Source organism: Mustela nivalis (assembly GCF_964662115.1).
Source record: "Mustela nivalis genome assembly, chromosome: 1".
NCBI classification, from domain to species: Eukaryota; Metazoa; Chordata; class Mammalia; order Carnivora; family Mustelidae; genus Mustela; species Mustela nivalis.
The window spans coordinates 194224291-194242348 of NC_139020.1; the positions used below are offsets into that span (position 1 = coordinate 194224291).

Genomic DNA, 18058 nt, shown 5'->3' on the forward strand with positions numbered 1-18058 from the left:
CAAAGCCTGCCCAAAGGGGCGCCTGGGTGGCTCAGTGGGTTAAAGCCTCTGCCTTGCACTCAGGTCATGATCCCAGGGATCTGGACTTAAGCCCCGCATCCGGCTTTCTGCTCAGCGCGGAGCCTGCTTCCTCCTCTCTGCCTGCCTCTCTGTCTACTTGTGATCTCTGTCTGTCAAATAAATAAAATCTTTAGGAAAAAAAAACAAAAAAAAGCCTGCCCAAAGCCCTGTGGAGTAAGAGACTGACTAGTATTCTGCACCCTCTGGGGTCATCTCCCCAAACCTCAGTTTTCTCATCTGTGAAATGGGAACGACAACCGCACCTCATAAGGCTTCCTCAAGGATGCAGGAAGGACAGCAGGACTAATCCCATCCGCACCGTGCCAGGGCGCTGGGCTCGGGGGCCATGGACACGCACATGGGAAGCACAGGCTCTACCTGCGGCGGCCCAGGCACGGGACGGAATTTGCCCACCTCCGTGCACCCTCCAGTGGCTCTTAGTACCTGGACAGAGTGGTGTGACCATCACCACGATGACCTGGCCGCTGCCGTCCGCTCTCTGCGGCTATCCGTCCACCTGTGCTGGACGCTTCACGTAGGCACCAGCAAACACCACGTGGCCTTCTGCTCGGTCTTCTTTCATTCCGCAGGTTGTGCGGGGTCCCCCATGTGTCCGTACTCCGCTTGTTTTTACTGCCAAATACTATCCTATTGTCTGGCTAGAGCAGATTTTATTCATCCATTCACCGGTGAGCAGACACCTGAGTTGCTTCCCACTCTCAACTATTATAAATTATGCCGCTATAAATATTTGTGGCGGGGGGCGTAGGGTTGCATTTCTCTAACTCTACAGCAAAAGATTTATATGTAAACTATATTCTATATACTTCGGCGTGGAATTGCCGGTGACCCTCCGTTTAACTTTCCGAGGACCGGTCAGGCGGCTGCACTGTTTTACGTTCCCGCCAGCGACGCGAGGAACCCCCTCCTGTCTCCCATCCTCACTGTCACTCTTGGGGGTCATCGTACTTTTTATCACTCAGTTGTTTGTGTCTGCTCAAAATCTGTAAGCTGGAACTCTAGTAATGCCCAGTGTGACAGCATCTGGAGGTGGGGAGTTTTGGAGGTAATTATAACTCTGTAAGGTCACGGGGGTGGGGCTCTCGGCACAGGATTAATACCCTTTTAAAAGAGGAAGAGCAGACGTCCCCCGCTGGCAAGCCTGCGTCAGGAGAAAGCAACGAGAAGGCGGAACTAGAGACCCACATGCAACACGGAGGGCACCTACCAGATACCAAATCGGCCAGCACCTCGATCTTGGACTTTGCAGCACTGAGAGAAAGAAATGTTTGCTCAGAACCAGCAAGAGTCTATGCTCATTGGTTACAGTAGCCCCAGCTGGCTGATTGTGGGCGCTCTCTATTCAAGTTCCTTATGAGACTCTGGTCTGCAAATATTTTATCCTAGTTTCTGGGTCTGTCGTTTTTAAAAAATCTTTATTTCTTTGGATTACAGACTTTCAAGAAGTTACAAGAAAAGTATAGCGGTCTCTTGCCCCGTCACCCAGATTTCCCCATTGGTGGCATCTTAGAGAACAGGCACGTTTCTGAACTGGGAAACAGACATTTCCACAGTGTGTCCAGGGACTCTAGACTTAACTCGGCTTTCACCAGAGTTTGTGTCTTTCTCATTTGTGGGACCTGAAGATCCTCCCTTCTCTCTGCTGGGTGGAGGAAAGGGAAACAGGGATGTGAGGTACATCACAGCAACTGGGGGGCCAGATGTTCCTTCCCCCCCGTGAGGACCTTGTGCTTCCTGGGGGCCAGGATCCACACAGGCATCTCTAGCTGCAGAGATGGGGTCACAGCTGTGCCCCCTGCTCCCACCGGAGGTTCCCTCCCAGATGGCGTGTTGTGGGTAGGGACCCAGGTCCTGTTATAAGGAAAGCCACCACCTCAAACAGCCTCTCCTGCTTCCCAGGCTCTAACCTCCAGGGGTTCGGAGGATCAGACTTTAATAACTGAAGCATTTCAGAGGCAGTTTCCAGCCACACACACACACACACCCATCAGAAGATGCTCCCTTGTGGCCTCTCTGTCTCCCTCTGGGAAGGGAGAGAGGTAATAGGAGATTATGGGGACACTGGGGAGATGCCTGTGTAGGATTCCAGAAATCACTGACCCTCGGGAATCTGGGGGCTCTGGATCTGTGGATTGGAAGTATAGATCACAGAAAATAATGAAGCACAGAAAATGGGAAGAGGAGGGTACAATCCTAGGGCTCCTTCCCCTGCCCCAAGTGGCAGCTCAGTGGGGCCCCCCAGACCAGGTCTCCTGCTCCCAGGGTCCACTCCAGAGAAAGGGGATCACCCAATGATCACCCTGCTAGGGCAAGAGGAAGAAAGTTTCCCCCGAGTCGAGTCCTGCAAAGAGGCCAATCTAGCAGCTGCCTGTGGCCTAGGTCGGACTCACAGGGCGTGCTACTGTGTTGGTCCCATGCTGACATGCTCTAGGCACAGTTGTGGGAAGGATGAACCTTGGGTCCAGCAGGGCGGGCTGGGGGAACTTTCCAGGGTTCCATGGGACCTCAGGGTTGAGGGTCCTATGGCCTGGGCCTGACCCAGGAGTTATCCTGCTCCCAGCCCCTCTGGGACTTGAGAGGAACAACAACATCAGCAGCAAAGAGGGGCCCAGAAGCTACGGCAGCCTCTGCGTCGGTCGGCTCAGGCCACCCTAACCAGAGACCACAGGCTGGGCGGCTCAAAACAGAAACTAAGTTCTCACAGTTCTGGAGGCTGGGAGGTCCAAGACCAAAACGCCAGCCAGTTTCTGGTGAGGAGCTGCCTCCTGGCTGGGAGATGTGGACTTCCTCCCTCCATGAGCGTGCAGAGAGAACGTGCGGTCTGCGGTCTCTTCTCTAAGGGCGCTAATCCTATGGGGTCAGGGTCCCACGCTTCTAGCCTCACTTAAGCTCAATCACCTTCTTGGAGCCTCTATCCCCAAATCCAGTCACACTAGGGTTTAGGGCTTCAACCTAGGAGTGTGAGCAGGACGTGGTTCAGGGCATTAGCAGCCTCCGCATAGGCCAAGTTCACGGCGACCCACCTGGGTCGGCCTGAGTCTCCATCCCTGCAGGGCGGTAGGGAGTTTATGGGTACACGAGTCATACATGGCCCGTCTTTATGCTGCCATCTGTGACTCCAGATCTGAGCATCCAATCAATATGCTTGTCACATTTTCATGATGGGGGGGGCGGGAGGGGGACAGCTGACCAGTTTTAACAGAAACTCCCAGTCCCTATGCCGTGCCTTAAGCTCAGGAGGCTTCTACCTCTACTGCTCCACGTTCAAAAGACTGAAGAGGCCACCACCCAGCTCAGAAATGGATGAGGAGCTTTAATCCCATGAGAAAGTGTTTGGAGACAAGCCAGGGTCCTTGAGGGCAGGAGTTGGGGGGCAGGGGGGAGGTCTAAAGTTTGGAGCCCACCTGGAATCTCACGTTTGCAGGTCTCAGGGACACGGGCTCAGCAGCTAACCAGTTGCGTCACCCGCAGAGGCCTGGGTTGTGTCCTGCAGGAGGAGGAACCCACACCCCCACCTGCAGGGCCAGGGAGGGATGGACTCATGGACCAGAGACCCCAGCGGCAGCGATGCCTCCCGGCAGTCACACAGCACCGAAACTGCGAGAGGCACGCTGGAACAAAGAAGCAGCTTTCAGGCAGCTGCCTGCCCCCACACCGTGGGACTGCTGAGGGCTCTCCCCCACGAACTCCAGGTCCTGTTGATTTTACTTCCTGAATGATCCCAACACGTCACCTCCTGCCTCATCCTGGTCCAGACCTCCACTACCTCTCCCTACGCAGATGACGGCTGCTGCCAGCTGCCTCTTGACCTCCTTTCATCCCCCCCAGCTCATTCTCTGCGTGGCAGCCCAAGGAACCTTCTAGAACCTGGCACAAGCACTCTCTTGTTCAAAGGCCCCCTTCCCACAACTCCTACTGGATGAACCCCACATACTGGCTGAGGCCCTCAATGGCCTCCTCCTGCACCCCCACCCCCATCCAGCCTCGCCTGAAACCGTCTCGCCTGTACCGTCTAAGCCCCAGCTCCAGCCCAGCTTCTCTTGGTTCTCTCCCACTTCCTCTTCTGCCTCCTACCCCTCCCCAGTCTGGGCAGTGCCTCAACGTTTAGGGCTGAGGAAAACACAAGTCAATCTGGCCCAGGAACAGGGGACCAAAAAGGAAGAAGCCAGAGCTTGGCGGGGGTGGAGGGTACAATCAGAAGAGACTTCTGAGAGGAGGCGGCATCTCGGAGACCGGATTCTGACTGAGCGAGCCGTGTATAACCCAGGGGTGGGCGAGGGCCTTCCGAGAAGAGGGCACGGCCTGTCTGGGCAACAGTAAAGGTTTATATCTTGACAACAGGCCTCACAGAGAGGGTCCAGTGATACGGCCTTGAATGCTCACTTCATGATGCTTGAAAAGATTTCCAGTGTTTCTTCCTTTCTTCCCTTCTTTCTCCAGTGTTTCACTGAATGCTTTCCAGGGCCCAGGTTCTGTGTGAAGAGGAAGCCAAAGGGGAGGCAGCCCCAGCCCACAGCTTCCAGGCCCCCGGCTTCTGGAAGCTGGGAGATCTCTACAGACACCAAGTCCTAAGCCCCAAGCCATTCCCGTGTGGCCTTCCTTTGCCAAGACGGCGCCGGCTAAACGTCTCCAAAAGGGTTTAGCTAGACCAAGACAAAGTAAACACGGAGAGCGCTGGAAGTCTGAGATTGAATCAAATCTAGATTCATCAGACTTTCCAGAGGGGCCTGACCCTCCCCCACCAGAGTCCCCCACCTTTCTGCTTGTACCCCCCCCACACACACACCCAAGAAGTCTGTGCAGAAGCCCCAAGCACCGTCAGCATCTCCAGGGCTGCTCACCCCCTCCGCAGCCACCTCTGGAGATTGCGGACGGATCTCCGTATCCCGGTGGCAAACCCCATTTCCTCCACTCTGTTGCTTTCCCCTCCCTCACGGGTCCTCCCTTCTGCCTCAAACAGAGCAACGGAAGGGGGAGGGGGATGAAGCAGAAAGAGAAATTTTAATCTTCTCATCAGAAGTTGTCAACAAATGACAAGTCAGACGCAGCCTTTCTTAGCGAGATAGTTCTGAATGCTCATGTTTCCAAGGGTTACCTAGAAAATGGCCTAGGAGAACTCCACCCCCCCTCCCCGCCCACACCCCGCCACACCTCTATATTTCTTCCTTTCATAAGGGGAGTATATTTGTTACTTTCTATCGTGGTGATGCGTTCTAGATTGTGAAATCCTTAAAGCCTGTGTAGTCGGCTGGTTCATCTTTAGTTATTTATTTATTTTTAGAGAGTGGGAGGGAGAGACTCTTCAGCAGGCTCCATGCCCAGTGAAAACCTGGACACGGGGCTCAATCTCATGACTCTGAGATCATGACCTGAGCTGAAATCAAGAGCGAGGCGCTTAACTGTCCGAGCCACCCAGGGGCCCCTGAATTTTACCTTATTGAGAGCATTGGCTATTTTTTGAATTCCCATAAAAATTACCAGGCTCTGTTCTAGGATGTACTATCTGGGTACTTTCTATAGTAACCCCTAAATTGTGAAGTTCCCCATTCTGCTTCTGGGAACAGGCCCTTATTCCTGTGGGAGGTCTGAGGATGATTACCTCTCAGAACGGAAAGAACGGAAAGCATTCTTTCTCCCAGCCTTGGGTCTGTTCCCTACATGCCTATAGGGATGGACACTCCGTTGAGTCCCAGGAGAAGGTCCTTGGCAGCTCTCCAGGTTTCTCACACTCTCTCATCTTCCGTGCGTTGTAAACTCTAGCCACCTTGTTTCCCTGAACTTCCAGCTTCTTCTTCTCAACTTGAGGAGCACCCCCCTGGGCCCCACCTGTGTTGCCCTTCCCTGTCCTCAGCCCGGAGACTGTCTCCCAGCAATAAAGTCAGGGCAATCACAGGGCTCACCTCCTGGCAGATGGGGATCTCTCAGGGAGTCCTAACCTTCATTGCTTGACATCCAGCGTCTTGAGAACTGTTGCTTCATTGATTTTATCTTGTTGTTTAGGGTTTTTTGTTTGTTTGTTTGTTTGTTTGTTTTTGTTTTTTCAGGCAGGAAGGTAAATCCAGTCCCTTCACTCCATCTCGGCTGAAAGCGAGATTCCACATCATTTATCTGGATAAATGAATGGTGGTAATTTTGTATGATGGACTACACAACCACAGAAAGGAATGCTTCAGCCAGTCCCAGAAGATTATATATTGCCTGATTCTATTTATATGACATGTCCTGAATAGGCCAATCTATAAGCAGAAAGTCTAGAGTTGGGGTATGGGACAATTGGGGGTGGTGCTTAAAGGGTCTGGGGTTTCTTTTTGGGTGATGACACTGTTCTAACACAGATTGTGATGATGGTCACACAACTCCATGAACACACTGAAAACCAGCACACTGTACACCGGAAGTGGGTAGACTATATCCTGTGTGAATTTCAAGGCACTGACAGAAAGGAAAAACATGCACTTGAGCTATAGGCTTTGGCAAAAAAAAAAAAAAAAAAATCAATTTTGAAAGCATGCCACGGGCATATGCAGGGGCAGAAGGATCCTTAGGACAGAAACTGTTTATATGAAGCTTAAAAACATGCAAAACCACTCCTTAGCCTATGCTCAGGGACGCAGAGAAATGCTCCTCACTCTGGAAACAGATTCTGGTCCCTCCGGAAGAACACAGACCAAAGGAGGAGGCTGCACGCTAGGGAGGGAGGTCGGCAAGGGGGCAGTTTTCTCTCTCATGTTTTATTTCTCAGTCCGGGGCAGAATCCTTCTCTATACCTTCCTTTATGTCTGAGATTTTCTTAACAGGATGACTTGCCAGATCAGTCACTGCTGACGTCCGTCAGGTGTACCTGCTCCCCGTGTACTCCCGCACTGCGCCCAGGCTCCGACTCGCCGCTGCAGATGCAGAAGAAATACCAAAAGCTAAAGAACCCAACTTATGCCTCCTGGAGCTTGTTTTTCGCTTCCTCCAGAGTAATGCAGTTTTGCTAACACCCTTGCACCTGCTGGGTCTCCCCCAACCTTCCAAAACTCCAAGAAAAGCCTACCCGAGCTCCTAAAGATAGCCACCCATGGAACCGTGTGGGGCGCTTCTCGCCGCCTCCACTGAAGGCCACTCTGCCCTCTCCTGCTTGCCCTTCACCATCAGCACAGCCACACCCCACCCCCCACGCCAAGAAATGCCAGTCTCCTAGTCTCCCCCCCTGCAGGCCACACACCCAGCAGGTGCTGGTTGATCCACTTCTCAAAGCCAACCTCCTTACCTCCAGCTGGTGTCCCTCTTGGAGAGCTTGCTTTGTAGCCAGCCCCATGCAGGCTTGGGCCTGGATCAGGCCCCGCCTCATGGCCAGGTGGGGAGCATAGGGCCCAACCACAGGTAGGCGGGGGCTGGGAGCAGGGCTGCCACTCAGGGCACCAAAGGTCCCTGGGCCCTGCATACACAGGGCTCTGCCCAGCTCCCAGCCCTCTGCTCTCTTCTGTCCCTCTGTCTGAACTGCTGCTCCCACCCAAGCCTCTTACCCATTCATTCTTTTTAATTTTCAAAAACTGAAATGTCACCTCCATCATGAAAAGCACAGAGAAACGATACACAGTGTGTCATTATAAAGAGATACCTGGTCACTGGCAGTCAGGTCAAGAGGCAGAACACTTAGCTGTTCTTTAAAAAAACAAAACAAAAACAAAAACAAAAAACCCCACACCTTTAGGAGGGCGCCTGGTTGGCTGAGTGGGTTAAAGCCTCTGCCTTCAGCTCAGGTCATGATCTCAGGGTCCTGGGATTGAGCCCTGCATCGGGCTCTATGCTCAGTAGGGAACCTGCTCCCGCCCTCCTGCCTGCCTGCCTACTTGTGATCTCTAGCAAATAAATAAAATATTTTAAAATAAATAAATAAATAAATAATGGGGCACCTGGATGGCTCAGTCGTGGGGTATCTGCCTTCGGCTCTGGTCATGATCCCAAGGTCCTGGGATCGAGCCCTGAATCGGGCTCCCTGCTCAGCAAGAGGCCTCTTCTTCCTCTCCCTCTCCCCCTGTTTGTGTTCCCTCTCTCGCTGTGTCTTGCTCTATCAAATAAATATATAAAATCTTAAAAAAATATAAATAAATACATAAATAAATAAACAAACACCATTAGGAGGGCGCCTGGGTGACTCAGTGGGTTGAGCCTCTGCCTCAGGTCACGATCTCAGGGTCCTGGGATCAAGCCCTGCATTGGGCTGTCTGCTCAGTAGGGAGCCTGCTTCCCTCCCCACCCCCTGCCTGCCTGCCTGCCTACTTGTATTCTCTATCTCTATATCAAATAAATAAATATTTTTTAAAAAATAAAATAAAAATAAATAAATAAACACTTTTAGGGGTGCCTGGGTGGCTCTCAGTGTGTTGAGAGTCTGACTCTTGATTTCTGCTCAGGTCAGGATCTCAGGGTCTTGAGATCAGCCCGGGGCAGGCCCCTCACTCACTCAGTAGGAATCTGCTTCTCTCCCTCTGACCCTCCTCCCTGGCACACTGCCTCTCCCTCTCTCTCAAATAATCTTTAGAAAATGCCTTTAAACATTATGAAATGTTTTGAATGTCAAGATAGGCACAGAAATTAAAATAGCATCCAGAGACCCTCCACTGAGTTTTATAAACCTATAAAGATTTTCCTTACGTGCATAAAACATTTGTTTTAGGAGGCGAAACATTACAGCCCGTCAGGTACCCTAAAGCCCTTCCTCACCCCCAGCAGTGGCCAGGGTCCCAGGCCAGCGTTCCCACTGCCGCTCCGTGAACGGGCACATCACACACTTCAGCCTGAGCTCGGGCTGCCGATTTCATCACCCCGCCCTCATCCTTCCCCATTGTGCTTTTCCCTCAACGTGGCTTTGAGATTTTTATCACCGTGGACGCAGGTGGCTTTCTTCCATGGAGAAAGCAGACAAGCCAGGCTTCTGCTGCTCGAATTCACCTGCAGCTCCTGATCTCCTATCCTGCCGAGGACATTGGGGTTGTACCCACCTCGGGAATCTCACAAACTACGAGCCAACAAACCTTCTTGCCCCTGCGACTTTCAATGTCACCACCACGACTTTCGCCAGCAGAGAAAACTCTGGGTCTTCGGTATCCCCAGAGAGTGTCAAATTGCCTTCCCGGGGGAGGGGGCCGATGTACCTTCCCCAGCCTTGCTAAGAGGGACCCACTGCTGCTTTGCATTTCAGCAGTTAGCAGACTGCAGGCATGACAGGGACTTACTTGTTCTATAGCTCTCCAGATTAGAGGTCTCTCTCTTCCTCCCGAAGGCCTCTCCCTGTCCTTGCTATTCTCCCAGGAAGAGCCAGCAAGTCCTCTGTGTACCCACAGCCCAGGGGGTGCGCCACCCCAAGTCCCTGTCATTGCCTCCTTAACCTGCCTCCCCCTAGAGACCCTGAGGCCTCCTCCTCGCTCCCAGCGTCCTGACCAGCAGTCAGTGCTTACTGAATGCTCACAGAATGAATCAAGTCCGGCCTTCATCTCAGAGTCAGGACCACAGATGTGCTAGAAAAGCCCCCGGCACAGGACCTAGAAACATCAGTGCAGCTTGCCTGGCCGCGGTTCGGATCCCACCAGCAGGAGAGGCATCTGGGGGCCTCCGGAAGGTTCCCCAGCCCTGCCTCTGGAACACGTGGGGGAGGGGCATGAGGGCTGAGGAGAGAGACCAGTGTGGGCTGTAAGACCCAGCAAGAGGGGGCCTCGAAGTCTCTAGACGCCGGCTGTCCTTTTTGTGACAGCCGGTAACTTCCAACAGAATTTCCTGACAGGGGTAATGACTGCCTTTCGTATCATTTGGCTCTCACTGGTGCCAAGAATAGCGGCATTTGACATTCAAATTTTGTTTTTCGTAATTTAAATCCACACGAGACCCACTCGCCATTCATACCAGTCTTAGACAGTCACTTTCCTGCTGTCGAGCTGGCCCTCGGCCCAGAGCCCACGGCGAGGGCAGGAGTGGAGTGAGGACCCTGCTGCCGGGTCCGGAGCCGGCTCCCGACTCGCCGTCTGCAGCTCTTCGTTCCCAGCCCAGGGAAACCCCGTCCCCTCCCTTTCTACACAATTCCTGGACACCAGTAGCCGGGGCCCAGCCATGCCTTGTCAGGAGACAAACACATACGGATAAAGGGTTCACGAGCTCAGAATAAGAACAATGGGCTTAGGTTTCCTGCGTACTCACTGTGTGCCGAGACACACGGAGAACTTTCCATGCAGCGGCTTCCTGACTGCCTGGAGCAGGTTATATACAAGCTACAGGTGAAACACCAAGCCACAGCTGGGGCCAGGCAGGTAGAGACCCCGCCGCCAGGGCTCTGCACCTGTGTCTAACAGGTTGGTCATCAGCACTGCCCCCTGCTGGCCCAATCAAAACAAAGGCATTGGATATCCCGCTATTGTCAAACCTAAAAACCAGGGTGTAAAGACAATCTTTTTTTTTTTTTTTTTTTAACATACATTGTTTCCAAACGGAGAATTCAGGAACATTTAAGCTTAACGATATCCATTTCCAATTCAAAGCAAGGCTTTTGTGAAGTGTGTTATTTTTAACTTGTTATTGACGCAAAGTATGCAGAATTCACTTAATTGTTTCTGAATTCATTATTTAAAACCCAGGAAGTTGCTTGGAGAAGCCTTGCCAATATTATTGATGGCAGGTTCGTGCTGGACTCTGGCCAGCCGCTGCTGCCTTGCTCTTGAACGGGGTCCCAACCCTCAGCTGAGGCTTTGAGCCTCTGCCATTCACCAGCTGGTAGACACTGTCTTCTGAGGTCCGTGGACTCTGGTCCCCTGCCATTGCTAGGGCCATAAGGCAGGACTGGCAGCCTTCCTTGCTTGTGTCTATTAGTCACCCTTGGCCCCTCCCCACGCCAGAGCAGGGGCAGGGCAGCAGAGAGGGAGGCACAGGATAGTGCTGGGGGTCTAGCAAGTGCTCAGTGGACTCGTGTTCATTCATCAGCATTTACTGACCACCCACTGTATGCCAGGGTCAGGGTGAGTCTGAAGTAGGCAGAAAGGAGGAGCCACGCTGGTGTCCTACAGGAGGGGGAGGTTTGGGGACACACCTGGCTGCTCCGAGGGTCTACCTTTGTCCCAGCCTCTGCCTCCCCGTGTGACCTGGCCCAGCCCCGTTTCTTCTCTAACCCCAGTGCTCCGTTGTGAATCCAGGGAGAGCCCCACTGAAGACCCACAGACTCCAAGTGTCCTTCCAGCTCCCAGGCAGCCTGCCTGTGTCCCCTCCTAGCTGCCTCCACTGGCTCTGCCTGTCACCAGGCCCACCTCCCCTCTTCCTGGAGCTGCTGAGGATCCCTCACAGCTCCTAAGCAAGCCTGGGAGACTGCTTGTTTCTGTGGAAAACATCACAGCGGAGCCTCCGGCCCAGAGCCCCTGGACAGATTGTCTTTAACCTCCCAGAGCCTCGGTTTACAGATGTGTAAAATGGGGACACTGGGGCTTATTACCTCATGGGGCTGTTTTGGGATTCTCAGCCTTCAATGGTGGAGGGAAAGTGTCAAGCGTGGTGCTGGACCCAGAATGTCCCCTTCACGGGCTCTTGAGACTGCTAGATCAGCGCCGTGGAGAGATGGCTCCAAGTGATGCCTGTTGAGCTCCTGGCACAGAGCAGGAACCTGTTCTATGAGGCAACGCCTGAATTTGGGAACAGAGCCCAGACTGCCACCCCACCCACAGCGCGCCTGTCTACCATCACAGGTGCAATCAATAGAAAGCCAAGCTCCCCTCTCAGAAGGTGGGGAAGAAAAATGCCTTCCCAAGAAGGCTTTGAGATTTGCATGCTGCTTAATGTGGGCTGAGCAGCAAAGGGCTGGGCTTTCAGAGTATGGGTTTCTCGGCAGGGAAAGAGAAGAAACCGGGGGTCTTCTAAGGCCACTGAAAAAGCCTGATTTGGGGACTGGTATTAAAGTTCCAAAGGTTGAAATCACTGAGGCTACAGCCGCCCAAGGTTGGATTCGATCATAGGAGAGACCCAGGGAGTACCCCAGTGCCCCAAACCTCACAGGCCTGGCATCACCTGGTCCGTACTGACTCAGGCCTGGCTCACACCTTTGGGGGTCTTCCTTTGCCCCTTCTTTGCTTCCAGGTTCCTTTTTTCGGTTGCGTGCATCTTCCCTTCGCCGGCACCAAGGAGATAAGAAGGTGCCTGGGAGGGTAGTCAGGACTCAGAGGAACCAAAACAGGGTTTCCAGCCTCCAGTCCCACCCAGGGCAGCCTAAGGTCACCCAGTGGGCACAGTTAGGGTGCAGGAGGGAGCCAGGTCCTATCCAGCTTAGAGGGGTCAAGGAGAAGGCAGGTACATGGTGGGCTGCAGTGGGGACATCTTGGAGCCCACGAGCCCCTCCCATCTTGGCAAATGCAATACACCTCCTTATTTCCTGCTATTAAAATCTGCGATAAACCCAGCTCGTATCGGCTGTGCACACCTTAATAAGGAATAAATTGAGGAAATGTGACCATAATGTTGGGGTGGATGCCAGAGACTAGATTGGAGATAGGGACTAGCCCTAGGACCCTGTTAAAGGTCAGGATAGATACCCAGATGTATAACCTCCGCATCCCTGAGCCTCTGCAAAACGATCCTTCAGCACAGCACCTCCTTGCTGGAACAATCCCCCAGGGACTAAGGACACAGAAAGAGGTGGGTTAAGAACTCAACACAGTATCTGGTGCTAAGCGGGTCCTGCCTGGTCTGAGCCGGCCGCTGCACCTGCCAGCCAGATGACCACCAGAGGGCGCTGTAGCCCAGCCAGCTCTGAGCCTTCCGCTCAGAGGGGATCTCTGGGACCACAGGCCAGGCGGGCGCGGGGACGGTGATTTGGGAGGTACAGGACTTCGCCTTCCAGAGTGTAGCCTGTTGAGAGCAGCGTTTCCTGATTTCACTTGGATGACTGGGCAAAATGCAGATTCCTGGCTCCCACCCAACTGGCTCCTGATCCCCGTGCAGCTCGGACCCTCTGGGGAGCTTTGAAAATACTGAAGGCCGGTCCCCCTCCAGAGGTGATCATTCGACCAGAGGCAGCCCTGGCATGGGGCTCCAGCGCGCTGCCAGCCCTGAGACCCACCGCTTGGAACTTGCCACGGTGGCCATATCTCCTCGGTATGCACAGTATACCGAATCTGACAGCCCCTGACTTAAAGGGACTTGTGTGGTCATTCATTCACCCCTCTCTGTAGCTTTGCCCTGTGCTCCCAGATCTCTGGGTGCCTTCCTAAGCTGGCACATTCTAACCTGCTCGTTTGGGTCCCTTGGCCTTGCTGGTACTCAACCAGCTCCCCAACTGCTGGGCCTTCTGCTCCCTTCCCCAGTAATCCATGCACGGGCCGGCCAGCCTCCTGGGGCCTGTGGGCGAGGCTCCCCCGTAGCTCTGCCTGAGAAGGGGGATGGCTGGGACATGGGGCAGGTGCCTCAGAGGTTTTCATCCAAGCTGCTAAATGGGCCCCCCACCCCCTCCAGTCCGGTGAGAGGCCCGGTTGGCAGGCCCTCTGTCCTGACCACCTTTCGTCCCATTGAGGGGACGGAGTCACGGTGGCTGCTGATTACGGAGCATATTTGCAGTGTCCTGAGTCCATGGGGTACACGTAGAGACCTCAACCTCCCCCACACGTAGCAGCACAGTTATCCCCATTTGACAGAAAAGCTGAAGCTCTGGGAGGTTGTCCCTCATGGAAGTCACCGACTAGGGACATGAAGGATTTGAACCCAGAGCCATCTCACAGCAGAGTCCATGCTCCTGCCCCCCACCCCGGCCTCCTGCCTCCGCACCACCCTGCCCAGTACTGAGCGAGGGGCCCCGTGTGCAGCCGGCGCAGCGCTCCCTCTGGCCCTTGCCGTGGGGGCCGACAGCCCTGCTGTTTGCACACCTGCCTGCTTCTAGAAGACCTCCGAATCCAGCGAAAATGTGGCTCTGGGCCCAGCCATGAGAGGCATTTCCTGAGGCCACCAGGTCAGGCCTGGCCCCTCGTAGCTCTGAGAACAGGCCTGGAGGCAAAAAGCCTCCAGCCTCCCAGGCAGTGGGGCAGGATCCTGGTGGCCGCTTCCCCATCCCCATTCTCTGGCTCCTTAAGGTGGGCCCCACAGGCCCAGCCCCTGCCATTTCTTAGGCCCACACTGTGGGCTACCAGCATCAGTCCTGAAGGGGCTCCCCAGAACCAGGAGCCCCTCAAAGCAGCAGGATTGTCCCATTTTATAGTTGACGGGAACGGAGTCCCCGTGGAAAAACTTGTGGATGGCAGAGTGGGACTTGAACTCCAGGCTCCTGGCTCTCAGCACCATGTTCTCCCCACCACCCTCCACTGCCTCTGGCTAACAAACCACTTGCCCCATCTCCACACAGGAGGAAGTAGGGTCCTCAGTGCAAGGGTCTGCCTTGGAGCTGAGAGAAAATGGAAGGAGCCTTGAAATTCAACCACCAACCATATTTTCGTTCTAAACCCACTCTACCCAGCCCCCGGGGAGCTCTTGGGGCCTGTGGGTGATCGCAGCAGAGCTCGGGGACAGGCGTGCCCCAGTAGAACCTTGTGCCATCTTGGATCCCCCAACCTGACTGTGAGCCCAAGGGACCAAACCTCACTTCCAGGCTTTTCCCTGCCCTACAGCAGAGCAGGGATTCCACGAAAGCATTTCCTGGAGAGGAGCTGGTGGATGGAGAGGGGAGGGGGACTTTATTCTCTTGAGGGAGTCGGCCCCACCCGTCCCCACGCCCCCCCCCCCCCCCACGCCGGCACCAGCCCCACCTCTCTCCAGCCTTGGAAACTTGTACCTCGGCCCAGCAAAAATGAACTTGCTGGAAGTCAGCTGCCTGGCTGTGGGGGCCAGCCAATCAAGGGCTGGGGCACTCTGCCTACCTCTAGGGCTGCAGGGCCAGGGGCTGGACCAGAGGGGCTGGAGGGTAGGCAGGGGAAAAGAGGGAGGGAGGAGTGGGGAGAACTGCCCAGGCTCAGGGGTCACTGGTCGCCACCTCTGTCCCTTGGAGCCACTGTCCTCACTGACCACAGGCATACTGGAGCAGGGCCCTCAACCTCGACACAGCCACTCAGCATTTTCTCCTCCCCTTCCCCCACCCTGCTCTCCTCCCCTTCCCCAGGTAGGCCAGGACTCTTGAGAAATAGATTCTAGAATCCTAACACAGACTCTTCTGTGGCAGGGTTGGGGATACATAGCAACGAGGTGTGGAGTTCGATCTAGCATCACCTTGCCTTGCCCCCATTTTACAGATGAGGAAGCTGAGGCTTAACATGATTGACACACCACGTCTTTCGGCTACTCTGGGATTTGAATCCAGATGGGCCTGAGGCCCGAGCTCTATGTCCTTCCTCTTCCCTGTCCTGCTCCCGGCCTCTGCTCATGCCTCCGCCCTTCCACACTGGCCCTCTCTCTCCTGACACCCTGTCGGCAGCTGCTCCCACTTCCTCCCATCCACCGTCCCACAGGCACGTTCAGGGATCCCTTCTGCCGGCCCAGGGCCTTGGAGCCACAGGAGACCCATAAATACAAACACATTTGCATGAAAACCCAGGGGTCTGTGTCTGTAGCTCTCAGCTCCAGGACAGCCGCCGAGGTGGGAGCAGCGGCCACCAGCTTCCTGGGACAAACACGTCCCGACAGCCAGCTCAGTACCACTCAGTGTTTATTTAGACACACAGATATAAGAACCTGGAGGTTCAAACAGTTTCTGCTCCTTTTTTGTTCGTGTGTGTGTGTGTGTGTGTGTGTGTGTATACATATATATATATATTTTTTTTTTAAAAATCAACACATCACTAGATCCCCCGTACGTTTCTCCTCTACTGAGCATTATATACAGCCTATTACATATGTGTGTGTGTGTGTATGTATATATATATAATATATTTTTTCGATAGATAACTACATTCAAGTAATGAAACACAGGATTTACAATTTCCCTCTGACGGCAGAGGAAAAGCAAATTTTACACAGGGTTCACAGAAGTACCATAAGAGCCCAGCCAGATAGGAGCCAAGGCCCCTCTTGGGGGCCAAGGGGCGGCAGCAGCACAAACCAGGCAATCACACTCTTGCTAATTGTGGGTGGGCAGGGGGCTGCCGATGAAGGGGTGGCGCCGCCCAGCCTGCCATGCCCAGGCCGTGTGGGCAGGCCATGCTGCCTGACCCAGGCTCCCCGGCTGGGGTGCTTTGTGGGGAGGCATGTCTGGAAACCTCACTTTTCCAGGAATCTCTCAAATTTGGGGTTCACGAAGGAGAAGCCAGCGAATGCTGTTTGGTCCATGGAGTCGATGAGGTTCTTGTCGGTGTAGGAGAGGCGTGCCTTCTCGTTCAGGAACTCCTGGTCAAAGTTGCTGAAGTCTCCAGGGGACTTCTGCGGGTAGAGGGCAGCGGCACGTGAGCGGGACCCAAGGAGGGGGGCCCTCCTGAAGGTCCCCAAGTTCCCGAGACTGCCTCCCACACATCTCAGAAGCCCTGCGGTGCTGGGCCAGGCCAGAGCTGGCCTTATTAAGAACAGAAAGAGAGGCAGACTCTAAGAGACTCTCAGGTCCAGGGAACAAAGTGAGGGCTGCTGGAGGGCAGGTGGGTGGGAAGACGGAGTAACTGGGTGATGGGTATTATGAGGGCACATGATGTAATGACCGCTGGGTGTCATATGCAACTGATGAGTCACTGATCTCTCCCCTGAAACTAATAATACACTAGATGTTAACTAACTTGAATTTTAAAAAGAGAGACAGAGAGAGAAAGAACAGAATAGGAAGTCTCTCCCAACAGCCCGAGAGGAGCCCGGCTGGACAGTAGATGCCGTCTCCCCAAGGGGAAAAAGGAAGCCAGCAAAGAGCCCTGGGCCTGGGTAAGGAGATGTGGGCATTGTCCTGAACAGGCTCTAGGAAATGACAAACCCCGCCCCCGAGCAAACCCCGCCCTCCATCTGTTTTTAAGGGTCCTGAGAGCTATAAGGACAGCTTTCACATTTTTTAATGCTTAGGGGAAAAAAATCAAGAAGGTGATTAACATTTCATGACATGTAAACATGAAATGAAATCCAAATTCCAGTGTCCGCAAATGAAGTTTTATTCATACAAAACTATACCCATTCGGGGGCGCCTGGGTGGCTCAGTGGGTTAAAGCCTCTGCCTTCGGCTCAGGTCATGATCCCAGGGTCCTGGGATCGAGCCCCACATCGGGCTCTCTGCTCGGCAGGGAGCCTGCTTCCTCCTCTCTCTCTGCCTGCCTCTCTGCCTACTTGTGATCTCTGTCTGTCAAATAAATAAATAAAATCTTAAAAAAAAAAACAACTATACCCATTCATTGACAAATTTTCTGTGGCTGCTTTGTTGAGACCGTCTGGCCTGCAAAGCCTAAAATATGTACCATCAGACTGTTCCAGGAGAAGTTTGCCAACTCTCTGCTCCTGAGGATACAATGAAATGGGAACAGAAGAGATCTCAGGCCAGTGGCCTTTAGGCCAAACTAAGCAGGCAGGTACAGTCGTTCTGACTGGCACTGGGTTTTAATGGATTTGAGCCAGTTGTTTTACAATTGGGCAATTTTTGACATAAAAGTCCAGATTTCTGGCTGCTTTTGAAAACTGGCAGCCCTGGACCCATTTCCCAGAGTGTGCGCTCCTGGCGTGGAGGTACCCTCAGACAGCTTGCCCTAGGTCCCTAACCATTTCCCACAGACCCACATACCTGCCCCTGCCCCGTGCTTTTTGCTGCAGAGAAAGGAATCTACCCATCTATCGAAAGCAAGAGACTGAGAACAGGCTGTGTGATTTTCCCCCAGCAGGTGCCCAGACCAGGAGGCCCCTGGTTCCGGGGAAGCACTCTCTAGCCTCGAGGAACATCGCGGGGCACATTGCGCAAGCTGCCAGAGTGTCCTGACAGACGGCCAGAGGGAAGAGCCGAGGTCACAGAAGGGCCATGGAGTCCAACTCCTTATCTGAGAATTCTGGCACCAACCTGCCTCTGCTCTCCTGCCAGCTCCCAGGAGGC

The 18058-nt window shown here is 53.9% G+C and overlaps 1 protein-coding gene and 2 long non-coding RNA genes across 5 annotated transcripts in view; 1 reads left to right on the forward strand and 2 right to left on the reverse strand.

Moving 5' to 3' along the window:
* Window positions 1–18058, reverse strand: part of LOC309870760 — a 280290-nt gene that overhangs the window by 38639 nt on the left and 223593 nt on the right. The gene's annotated exons all lie outside the window — the stretch shown is intronic.
* Window positions 3517–6607, forward strand: LOC309870777. The gene is made up of 2 exons (XR_014314805.1): window positions 3517–3773; window positions 6126–6607. It is a non-coding gene; the product is annotated as an uncharacterized lncRNA (long non-coding RNA).
* PRKCD (protein kinase C delta) overlaps window positions 15705–18058 on the reverse strand; it is a 28371-nt gene continuing 26017 nt past the window's right edge. For all 3 annotated transcript variants that reach the window (XM_082742998.1, XM_082742997.1, XM_082742999.1), the window contains one exon: window positions 15705–16431. In XM_082742998.1, the coding sequence (XP_082599124.1) occupies window positions 16273–16431 (159 nt within the window). In that variant the 3' untranslated portion in view covers window positions 15705–16272. The remainder of the gene's footprint in view (window positions 16432–18058) is intronic.